This window comes from Lepidochelys kempii, chromosome 2, assembly GCF_965140265.1.
Source record: "Lepidochelys kempii isolate rLepKem1 chromosome 2, rLepKem1.hap2, whole genome shotgun sequence".
Taxonomy (NCBI): domain Eukaryota; kingdom Metazoa; phylum Chordata; order Testudines; family Cheloniidae; genus Lepidochelys; species Lepidochelys kempii.
The window spans coordinates 165,064,724-165,077,105 of record NC_133257.1 but is presented as its reverse complement, the minus strand read 5'-3'; the positions used below and the strand labels follow the sequence as shown (position 1 = coordinate 165,077,105).

At 38.1% G+C, this 12,382-nt stretch overlaps 2 protein-coding genes across 2 annotated transcripts; both read left to right on the top strand.

The window, feature by feature from the left end:
- The first annotated feature begins 1,097 nt into the window (after positions 1 to 1,097).
- On the top strand, positions 1,098 to 2,058 carry LOC140906144 (putative protein FAM10A4). Its single transcript, XM_073329647.1, is given in 2 exon segments — positions 1,098 to 1,219; positions 1,221 to 2,058. Coding segments are annotated over 2 exon segments (960 nt in total).
- A 4,096-nt stretch (positions 2,059 to 6,154) lies between these two features.
- On the top strand, positions 6,155 to 7,102 carry LOC140905988 (putative protein FAM10A4). The gene has a single exon (XM_073329475.1). The coding sequence runs from the start codon at positions 6,155 to 6,157 to the stop codon at positions 7,100 to 7,102; it is 948 nt and encodes a 315-aa protein (XP_073185576.1).
- The last annotated feature ends 5,280 nt before the right edge of the window (positions 7,103 to 12,382 follow it).

The following is a 12,382-nucleotide window of genomic DNA, read 5'->3' as shown; positions in this document are numbered from 1 at the left end:
TGGCTTCAGGTGTCCCAATCAACCTAGCATTCTCCCTGCCTTCTGGAAAGTTCTTAATTGGCCCTAGGTGTCTTAATTGACATGGAACAGCTGCCATTTAACTGGTACCAGGGATTTGTTTAGCCTGGAGCTAATATATCTATCTCCCATTACTTTTCTATAGCCATCTGTCGTTGCCCCGTCACACCAGGTAGACCAAGTGAAGTATGTAGATCAAAATTCAAAGTTGCTCGATATTGGGTCTGTCACTGCAGTGAAGAGCTCAGTGGCCCATGATATAAATAAGTTTGGGTTAAAGTATAATACCTAATTATAGTCACTCCTTAAACAAAATGTACTTGAGTCAATGGGAACTTTGACTGAGTGAGGACTGCAAGATTACTCAATCTGCCTAAGCACATTAGGTGCCTAACTCTTTTTGAAAGTCAGTGAGAGTTGGGCACCTAACTCACTTACCCTCTTCAGTCCTCATCACAAACCACCGCAACAGAGAACCAGGGGATTCCTCCTTATCTCTCCCAACTTTATAGGTAGGATGATCTTCTCTTCCCACTAGTTTGAAAGCCTCTTACATAAGATTTCCTCTAAACCAGAAAAAAACCCCACACATTGGGTACTAGAAAATAATAAAGCTATTGAAATAGGAAATCCATTTTAATTGTAGAGATAATAAAATAGCAGTATTAAAACATGAAACATACTATATAGCAGGCACATGTGTCATCTGTGCACTTATTGTACTTAGTCCTGGGCATTTATATAATTATATTTAAAATATTTAAAGAAATGAAAAATTAGATAAAATACTGTTAGGTTTTTATGCTCTTATATCAGAACTGATTATATCATCAGAATTTCCATGTATTATGACATCAATACACAGAGTTGGAGCTACAGCTTTTTAACCACCGGCAGCAACTGTAAGAGAGCCTGGGAAAGCTATAGGTTGTTCTGCTCATTTGGAACTGCATAGTGATTTTCTCTTCTGAAGAGCTTACTGTTTAATTCGTCACTCTCTGCTTACAAGCAGAACAGCAAAAAAAAAAAAAAAAAAAAAAAGCCTGCCAATTCCTCTATACTGTGCAGGTCAGGGTGTCATGGATCTTAGGAGACTGAAAAAACTTCAGGCCCTGGTGCATGTATACAGACAGGATCCAGCCTTTGTGAGGGCTAAGCAGCTAAGTTTACTGTGGAACAATGTGAAAATCATAGGAGATGATTCTTCAAAGCAATACCTCTGTAAAGAAGACAGCTGAGAAGGTGGAGGAATCATTAGAGGCAGCTGAGAGTAAGGAGAGTGACTTGGAAATTGAGGATGAAGGTGTTATTGAACCAGATCTGGATGATCCCCGAGAAATGGGAGATGAATATTTGGAAATAACAAATGAGATGATAGACCAGGCCAATGAAAAGAGGGAACATGCCTTTGCTGCCCTGGATGAAGGTGAACTTCAGAAAGCTATTGACTTGTTCACAGATGCTATCAGGCTGAATCCTCAGTTCACCCTCTTGTACGTTAACCGAGCCAGTGTCTTTGTGAAACTACAGAAGCCAAATGCTGCCATTAGAGACTGTGACAGAGCCTGTGAGCTTAACCCCAATTCAGCACAGTCTTACAAGTGGAGAGGGCAAGCACACATGCTCCTGGAGCACTGGGAGGAGGCAGCCCAGGACTTTACCTTGGCATGTCAACTGGATTACAATGAAGATACTAATGCCATGTTAAACAAGGTGCAACCAAGGGCTGGGAAGATTGCTGCACATCAGGAGCAGTATGAACAAAGACATGAGTTAAGGGAGATCCAGGAAAGGCTGGAGACGGTGAAATTGGCCTTGGAAGAGGAAGAAAGAATCCAGAGAGAGGAAAATTACTGGCAGGACATGATTAGAAAAAGTCACAGGCAGCTGACATTTTTCATAACCTTACTAGATCCAAGAGTTCTGATTGCTTTCCTGGATGTGGTCTGGAACCCAGAAAACATTTACAAATACCGTGACATACAAAAGTTAATAAAGCTTACCTGCAAAACAGGACTGAATGTGGTCAGCCAGAAATGACCTATTATTCAAATTAAAACCACAACCTGTGATGTGATGCGTGCTTTCCTTTTCTTGTTTTATTTGCTTCAATTTTATTTATAATCAGAACTCTCACTTGTGGCTTTCTGTGAGCCAAATAAAAACATTTCTGGGGGCAAATAGCAAAGTAACTCCATTCCCTTAAGCATGCATTGTTGCAATACAACAATACCTTGACTTAGGAAATGGGTTTCTATATGGGAGGGCAATCATGTAGAATAGCAACTGAGTGTACAAGACAATCATTTTAATACTCCAGTTTATAACAAAACTGGCAAAACTACGGCGGAGTTAAATAGGAGCTGATGATGACGGCGATCCATGAAGATATGACTTGAACATTTAAGCTGTTTCATTTAAGATTGAATATGTATGCACCCTATGATACTCTTTACATGAACATAAAAAGATGGCTGGAAAGGAGTTCAAATCCCTTTTTTTTTTATACCTTCATAGGGAAAGGAAGTGAGCAGGTGAGGAACTAAAAAGGGAGTGCGAAAAAAAGCAAAAAGTTGACAAACATTAGAGACTTGCCAGTTGACTCATGGGGAGAGGAGGCTCTGGGATGGCTTGATTTTGTAAAGATGAATTTTAATAGCAATATTTCATTACAGTCCTATTTCCTATTATGCCTACACTATAAAGCCAGGAAGCCCAGGATTTCATGCAATCATTTCTGCGTAACTCTTGCCTCAATCTTTTTTATATTTTGTGTTGCAAATAGCTTATAATAAAATGCAATAAGGTAAGTGCACTCATTGAATTTTATATTTGCGCCTTTTGGCACTGATCTAGCACAGCACCTTAAGCACATGCTTTACTTTAAGTATGAGAGTCCCCTCGTTGGCTTTAATTGGATGACACATGCTTAACATTTTGCCCACAATTCAGTGCTCTGCTGAACTGCTGCCTTTTGGAGGCATGATACCAAAGGATTTGCACAGTAAAAGTGAAGACCTGCATGAATTCTAATCAAGTTTTGGAGTACACTTCATAATGCTGAGTGGAAACCTGGACTCATTCAACATTAATTAGGGGTGGGGAAGGATGCAAGCTGGTGTCTTTGAGAGTCTCTGGATACCTCATGTAAGCTAGTGTTGAGCAGACATGACACGGTCAGAAGGGTTCTGTGAGAAATGGGTGGCAAGCAATCAGAGTATACCTTAAAAACTGAAATCAGCCCAAAATGAACAAGATACAATATTATACAAAATAAATGGGAGGAGGCATGGTTCTTTTGAATTTTTTATATCAGGTATGCTGGACTAGTATTGAATCATAGAATTCAAGGGAATGGAAGGGACCTCAGGAGGTCATCTAGTCCAACCCCCTGCTCAAAGCAGGGCCAATCTTTGCCCCAGATCCCTAAATGGCCCCCTCAAGGATTGAACTCACAATCCAGGGTTTAGCAGGCCAATGCTCAAACCACTGAGCTATCCCATTGAGGGAGACTCTATGCTACAGTTCAGAAAAGCTCATCTTCAGAAGATTCACAATCTGACAAAAATTATCTTAAAGGTGTTAAAGGGTCTGACTAAATTTCACTTGAGAGGGGCCTTGATTAAAAATGATCAGGTAGAGCACATTCATAGGCGATGGGAGGGAGCTGTCCATATACAACCCTAACTCCTAGTACTACAATTTCCCTACTTCAGGATGGAGAGAGCGTCAATTAATTTAGTTAAATATTTAAATGTATTTAACTGTAGTGGATGGTGCTCAAAATAAATGTCCGGGCTGAGGTGATATTTAGACACATCCTCCTCTTGAACAATACATTTCTGACTCCCTATCTCCACATACAATCATTTTTCATCTTCCAAATAAAATCAACTAACCAATTTGTGATTCTTCTCTGCACCCCAAATAGATTCTTTACTTCATCTCCCTTCTGAAAATGAGCACAGCCTCCACCTACACTGCTCCCTGCTTCATCTTTGCTGCCTTCAACAAATGCAAAGCCTCTAGCTGATGTGCTTCTCTTCCTCAACTCCTTGCCCCTCCCACCCCACTTCCGCTCTAGGCAAGCTTGGGTTAGAAACCATCAGCCCCTTCCCTCCTCCCCATGTAGTTCTTTCCCTTAAGCTGCTGGAGAGAAGAGAGCCATCTGATTCAAGTTGTTTTGTTTACGAGAATAAAGGAGGGAATTCAAATAGAGGTAACTTAGCCTCATTTGTCTTTTATTACCAAGCACTACTGATTGATAGTCAGTCCCAACATGGGTGGTGGTATGATCTCTCATTCACCTGCTATCTGGAAGAGCCTCAATTTCAAAATCAGTAGCTTCTCAGTAAAAATTTAGACACCTAAATAAGTGGACCAATTTTAAAAAGGATAGAGCACCCAGGAGAGCCCATTGACTCAAGGATAGCTCCTCAGAGCATTTTGAGAATCACTAACTCTTCCACGTTCTTTTTCCTTAATAAAAGTCAGCCTCTAAAACAGCAATAAACTGTGTTTCATGACCACTAATGGTACACAAAGCACTCACTACTACTGGTTCATAGAGAAAAGTCTGGTCAAATGATTCTGGATTCTTCTCTGTTTTCAGTTACTATATCACATTTTGGAAAAAAAAAAAAAAGTAAATGTCTTTCTAAAATTGCTTTTTCCATATATGCAATTGCTATGGTAGCCCCAAGGATTTTATAGGGAGGGGAGATTATCCATGTGATTGTTTCATAGCACAAGCCTGTCTGTGTGGGCCGGGATGCTTCTCTTTTATGAAGATGAACTAGAAAGCACTGATTCTAAAACTGATTATTACTTATGTGAATGGTTTCAGAGTAGCAGCCGTGTTAGTCTGTATTCGCAAAAAGAAAAGGAGGACTTGTGGCACCTTAGAGACTAACAAATTTATTTGAGCATAAGCTTCGTGAGCTACAGCTCACTTCATCGGATGCATTCAGTGTGAATGATACTCTAATGCCATTTTAAATATGGTGTATTCATTCATAAGAGTGGTTATGGGACAGTATATTTAACTATGTAACATTTCAAATTTGCAATGATTTTTATCAGTAGTATATTTGTAGAAATGAGAGTGTGCAGCTCTAGGGAATCCTATGAAAACATCAGAAGATTTCTGTTCTGAATTTGAAATAGATGGCTATTTCACAGTGTAATCTTGATTATCTAAATGTCAGTAGTCAGAAATTGTGTTATTCTAAAGAGTATAAAATTTCCTACTGAAAATTTATTTTATTATCCAAAATTATTATCTGTCCTCTGTTACAGTTTACACTGAATTATCAAGTGTAAACTGTATATATCTTGCCTATCTAGGGGTGAGGAAATAAAGAATCGGAAGACACAATCATCTCTCCATTAAAAAAAAAATGTACTGGACAGATGTTACTCAAAATTAAGGAAAAAGCTTCCTTCCTTGGTCGAGAACCAATCTGCTGTGTTTTGACACAGAGGTAATTAATAGTAAATATACTGTAGGGGCCTTTAATGGAAATGCTGATACAGCTTGGCTATAGTGCCTCAAATCTGGTGTTATAGTTACTACAGTTGTCATAATAAAATAATGAGAGGTAAAATATTCTATAATCACTATATGATTGTATCTATGAATCCCGTGCAGTTAAAAATGTTATATTACCTTCTATATAGCAATGCAAGATCTCATATTCTTTAAAAAAATAAAGGGATCAAACTAATCTTATTACTTATACATATAATAATAAAAGGTGATAAAATTCCAGTACAAATATAGGTGGATGTTCAGCCTCTTTCCCCTTGTGCTTTCCTATAATATATGTAGTTCAGTGAATGCATGCCTGGTGATTAAATAGATAAAAAAAAATTTCTGGGTTCAGATGACGTCATCAGAACTTTTATGACATAACCAGAGCTGTAATAGAGAATGACACCTTCAGAAAACTACCACAGACGTATTTGCAAACTGCGGTATAAAGACCACAGTCAGAAGGGAATATATAAGTCTAGTTTGTTCCTCCTTGGTGAAGTCTCACATTCAGTTAGTAGTTAAGCAACTGCTACAGTTTTTACCTTTTCCTTCTGACCCATCACAGTGTGTGTTGCCCAGCTTCCTTCCGGCCAAGGCACCATGGATCCAAAAAAAATTAATGAACTTCAGGCCTTGGTGGATCTTTACAGACAGGATCCAACTCTTTTGAGGGCCAAGCAATTGAGTTTCCTGCGGGACTCTATAGACAGCATGGGAGATACCATATTATGTTCAGTGAAACATGCCTCTGCAAAGAAGACATTAAAGGAGCAAGGGAAACAACCAGAAGCTGCTGAGAGTGAGGAGAGTGACTTGGAAATTGAGGATGAAGGTGTTATTGAACCAGATCTGGATGATCCCCAAGAAATGGGAGATGAATATTTGGAAATAACAAATGAGATGATAGACCAGGCCAATGAAAAGAGGGAACATGCCTTTGCTGCCCTGGATGAAGGTGAACTTCAGAAAGCTATTGACTTGTTCACAGATGCTATCAGGTTGAATCCTCAGTTCACCCTCTTGTACGTTAACCGAGCCAGTGTCTTTGTGAAACTACAGAAGCCAAATGCTGCCATTAGAGACTGTGACAGAGCCTGTGAGCTTAACCCCAATTCAGCACAGTCTTACAAGTGGAGAGGGCAAGCACACATGCTTCTGGGGCATTGGGAGGAGGCAGCCCAAGACTTTACCTTGTCATGTCAACTGGAATACGATGAAGATACCAATGCCATGCTAAAGAATGCACAACCGAGGGCTGAAAAGATTGTTAACCATCGGCAGAAGTATGAGCGTAAGCGTGAATTAAAGGCACTCCATGAGATGCTGGAAAGGGTAAAATTGGCCTTGGAAGAGCAAGAGAGAACCCAGGAAGAGGAAAGTACCTGGCAATGGATGATTAGAATCTGGAGGAAGTACTTTGACTTTTTTACAACCATTCTGGATCCAAGGATTATAATAGCATGGGCGGATGTGACCTGGAACCCAGATAACATTTACAAATACCGGAGCGACCGCAAGTTCATGAAGTTCATTGGCCAGTATGACTGAACTCTGAGGTCAACCATAAATGGCCTTTTCATTCAAATAAATTTAAGGCTTACGGTAAAACGTGATTTTTCCTTTGTAATGTCTCTTTAAGGCAAGGGCTATATATAGTTTTTTTACCAGTATAGTTATTTCACTTAAGGGTGTGATTTTATTTTTAAACCAAACACTTCTATCAGTACATCCCCTACCGCGGATGTAGTAGGCTTGACAGAATTTGATTTTCTTAGAATTTCAATAGATGATATTCATGTTTATTTTTAAGCATTTTTCTTACTTTAAATTATTTAAATTTTGGTGGGAATTATGGGGCTCAGACAATTATTAATGACAGACATTGAGTTTCAAAAAAGTTAAAGCCTTATTACCATTAACACACTGATTGTCTATCAAATGTAAAAAAATACAAAGTAAATACCCTTAAATCAAACTCTAAATTATAAAGCATTGTTCTTACTTTGCCTATATGTACATTTCTATGATTATCAATTGACATATTTTTTCATCTGTGTGTGTGCAAGCTGAAATCAATTTTTACCAACACATTAATAAAAATCTTATCCTCTGAAGCCTAAATAGAAAAGTACTTTATATTAGTATAGCTTATTCCTTTTCCTGTTTTGGAATAGCTATACTGGTAGACAGGGCCTTTGCAATTTTCAAAAGTGCACAGTATTGGCCTAATTGCACTCCCATTTAAGTCAGTTGAAAAATTTACATTGACTTCAATGGAGGCAGAGTTGTGCCAAGACTGAGTGCCTTTGAAAATCTCATGTTTAACCAATGAAGCATTCAGTGCTCTGCCACAGTATTTAATTCAGAAACCAGACATGAGGGGAACAGAGCTTTAATGAGGAGATATCATTTAACATCTTCATATTTTAATGAGAACAGGCCCTTTTTTCCCTTCATTCTCCATCACTGCCACTTAGAATTTTACCAGACTTTCTCCACAACTTTGTAAACAAATCATTTAAATTTGGAAACCAAGTTATGCTTTGGGTCAGTTATATTTTGTAAGTGAATTTGCAGTAGTAAAAGCTCCTCTCAGCAAAAACTTCTAATAGTAGCAGAAGCAATCTTTCTTCAGGGAATTTAACCTTTCCCCATTAATACCAGTGATGCTTTCAAAATTGCTGATGCCATCAACAAAAATCAATACAAGCCTTTCTTTTGCTTAAAATATACAGCAGAAGCATGAGCCTCTTGTAGAAATTCAGTATCTCCAATATCACTTACAAAGTTTTGAACATTTGTCAGAAGTTTCCCGTCACTTATGACCTCTGCCCTTCTGTGGAGAGATAAGTGAAACTAAATCAAATAATGAATAAATGGATTGGCTATTGCCCAACTTTTTACAGAGGTTAGGGATACCCTGGTCTTATCCATCACACAATGAAACCCCATTTCTATAAGTGCATTCTACACAAGGTGACAAATAATTCTGGAAGTGAAATTTCAGCAGCAGTTAATTAAACCTTTCTAGAAAAATCCAAGAAAAAAGGACACAGCGTCACCAAGAGAGCATATGAAGAGGTTGCAGAAGAAGTTTGGGAAGCATAAATTATACAGTGGTGGCTCTAGATTATGGTGACCAGAAAGCTAATGTTAAAAATCGGGACGGGGGTAGGTGGGTAATAGGAGCCTATATAAGAAAAAGACCCAAAAATTGGGATGGTCCCTATAAAATCGGGACATCTGGTCACCCTACTCTAGATGCTTCTGTCATTCAAAAGCACAATAGAGGTTTAGTTTTTCTGTCTTTTCTTTTTAATGTAGATAAACATTTTATAAAGTTGGAAATAATCTACACTGCAATAAAGATGTGGCTGGAGGGGGATCTCATCAGTACAAGAAAAGACAGAAAAGAAAGGCAACACAGCAACAGCACCAAAGGTACTAGGGGACAGATTCTGCTACTCTTCCTTACAGGAGCCTATGTGATGCAGAGGGTTTAAATTGTATGATCATAATGATTTCTTCTGGCCTTAATATCAATGAATTGCTAAGTACTTAGTTGCATGTGATGTGAGGGCTCATTGAAGTCAGTAGGACTTCTCAAGAAAGTAAATATTCATCAGTGTGAGTAAGAGGCTGCTCCATTTAGACCTTAATAGAATTTAAAACAAACTGTGTAACTCCTGTTTTGCACAAGTGACTGGTACAGCCAGAGCTCACCATATTTTTGTACAAGCAGCTAAAGCACATTTGCAAAGTATTTGGGAAAAGGAAATGGAGAGGGATGGACAGACTTTCTGAGGCTTGCTAAGAGTAAGAAGTCTAAAGAGTGTTTATCATGAATGAGGCATAGTTTTATAGAAAAGCGTGAGAAACATGTTTACAATGTAATTGATTTGTGGGAGAATGAGCACTGTCTTTTTAAATCTGCAGTCATAAGCCAGGCAGAAAGGAGGTTGGGGAAGTTTATAGGTAGAAAACGTTCCATGATCCAGGAAGTCAGAATACATTAGGATAATGCTGTTTCCTTATTCTAATAATGTTTCTTCTAGGTGTAGAAAAAAAATAACTTTGTGATTCTTACCATTGTCTTATGACAATTCCGAGGGTAATTCATTACTAAAGAATTTATTACATCCCATTATAGTCTATGCATTGACATTCCAGATGAACTGTTTCTTCAGATTTCAGAGTAACAGCCGTGTTAGTCTGTATTCGCAAAAAGAAAAGGAGTACTTGTGGCACCTTAGAGACTAACCAATTTATTTGAGCATGAGCTTTCGTGAGCTACAGCTCACTTCATCAGATGCATCTGATGCATCTGATGAAGTGAGCTGTAGCTCACGAAAGCTCATGCTCAAATAAATTGGTTAGTCTCTAAGGTGCCACAAGTACTCCTTTTCTTTTTGTTTCTTCAGAGTAGCTGCTGAGATAACTTTCTAAATGCAGTCAGTGTGCTCTGGTGTGGGACTGCAGCCTCCTTAGATTTCTTTGTGATGCTGGATGCTTTGGGGAAACATTGTGTCCCTACCAAAATTTCAGGTGATGCCATGTAGCTATGATCCATCTGACTAGCAGACAAGGAATCAGTTTGATTTCCCCTGCATCTCTGCTGGACTGGAGGATCTGGTCCAAGTTCTTTGAAGTACCATCAAACAATACTTCAGAACCCTGCTATAATTTCGTCTTATACTTCAGCCTCAGAATAGAGCTAAACAATTCCAGTCTAATGGAAACCTGCTGTTCTGTGCTCATCTGTATTGGTCCCCTTTTAGAGCTCTGGTTCATACTAATATATTTAATCTGTGTCATTACAGAAACAGTGTAGCAAGCAGAAAAGTGAGAAAGACTGGAGAATGGACTGAGCCCTAGAACTCATATCTAAGATCTAAGGAGTTTTCTGTGGGAGGAACATCTAAGGTTGTGTATCAGAGAAAAGAGGAAATCCATTGGTTTTAACTGTGTATTATTTTGGCTTGAGAGTTTGGTGAGCTTTATTTTTAAAATCGACTTTCATGCCAGCTGCATTTTCTCAAAGATGTCACTATAGCTTTGCCTAAAACCACTTGTACTGCAGAAGGCTAGAAGTGAAAAAAATACCATATTAGTTAGGCTTGGCAGAGTTCCATTTATATATATATACACACACACACACAGATATAATTATATACATAGATAATTTCAATGGATAATACTGGTTTATTTTTAAAAAAAAATTTCCTATTTTTTATCTTTTTTTAATGTTCATAGTTGTGGGAACTTGAGGAGTCAAACAATTTTTTAGTGATAGTAGAGAGATTCAAAAAGTTAAATTTTATAACTGTTAAACACAAGTTGTCAATACCACATGTCAAAATATACAAAGTAAATATCCTGAAATCAAAGTCAGTTTTGAAGCAGCATTTTTCATTTTGCCTATCTGTACATTTCACTTATTATCAATGGAAATACTTTGTCATTGGGTATTTGGTGGTGGAATTGATGTTTATCGACATTTACTGAAAAAATCTAATCCTTCAAAGCCTACATATTGTGCTCAGTTTAAGCATCTCGAATTTTTATTGACTTCAGCCATGCAACAATACAAATGGAATTTGTTAATCTCTTGATTAAATATCAGAGATTACTACAGCACTATACAGAATACAGAAAGAACAGATACACCAAGGGTGGTAATGTAATGTAAAGAGCTGGCCTCGATCTCTCTTTCCCCTGTAACTGCTGGGATACCAGTAGTTTGCACTGCCTAACCTAATTTTTCAAGCCCTCTGTCTTGTATAGAGTACAAGACCAGTCCCTCCCCCACATTTCTGGAGGGAAAATCCTTTCACACAATTAATTTCACTATATGTTCTGTTTTGACATTTTAATTTTAACGAATTACTTATGGGATTTCTTTTATGGTATCTTTAGGTTACATGATTAATAAGATAAAGGGAATTCTAATCCAATCATTATTACTGAGAGTTATGACCACTGGCAGTTCTTCCTGAGTTAAAAACTACAGAAAATGTTTGCAATAACCAGTACCTCTTATCAATCACCCAGTCTTGTTTAAACCATACTTCTAAAAACAACTGTTTACCAGTTTAAGACGTCTTTTCCCTAGACATTTATTTTCCCACAGACTGGGAAGCATCTGCCATAATGAAGTGCAGCCAAATACTTGATCACATGACGTTTCTGAAAACAGGTCACTCACAGGTCAAGAGCCAACACTCTGATCCTTAGAATTCAGACACACTCTTTGCTAATATTGTAAAAGATTCTGGGGGAATAGTTAAAATGCAAATAATTTAATATATAAGAAAAAGAGGAATAAGGGAGTAATATTTACTAACAGGTAATAACAGAATAAATAAAAGAGTTACCTATTCTGTAACTGTCACTCTTCAAGATGTGTTGCACATGTCCATTCCATTTCAGATATGTGTAGGCCCAGCACACAGTTGTAGGAGGTATTTCCCTCAGCAGTAGCTGTCGGGGCAGCACATGCATCTTCTGCTGCCTTGCACTCGTGCATGCTCGTAAAAAGGACAGAGCCACCCCCGAACCTCCTCAGTTCCTTATTACCAGATTCCTCCAATCAAAAGTGAAAGGAGAGTGAGTTGCGAAATGGACATGTGCAACACATGTTAAAGAATGACAGTTACAGAACAAGGACAGCTTAGTAACTGGTCTTTTTTAATTCAAGTGATTACACATGTCCATTCTACTTTAGGTGACTCATAAGTGAGATTGGAGTCTATCTGAATAAAGACTGAAGGACCTCACATCCAAATTTGTCATCACCTCTAGATAGCTGAGAGATGGCATAATGAGAGG

Bases quoted from the DNA above. Each gene is read 5' to 3' on its own strand.
- LOC140905988 (XM_073329475.1), top strand. From the start codon at position 6,155: ATGGATCCAAAAAAAATTAATGAACTTCAGGCCTTGGTGGATCTTTAC.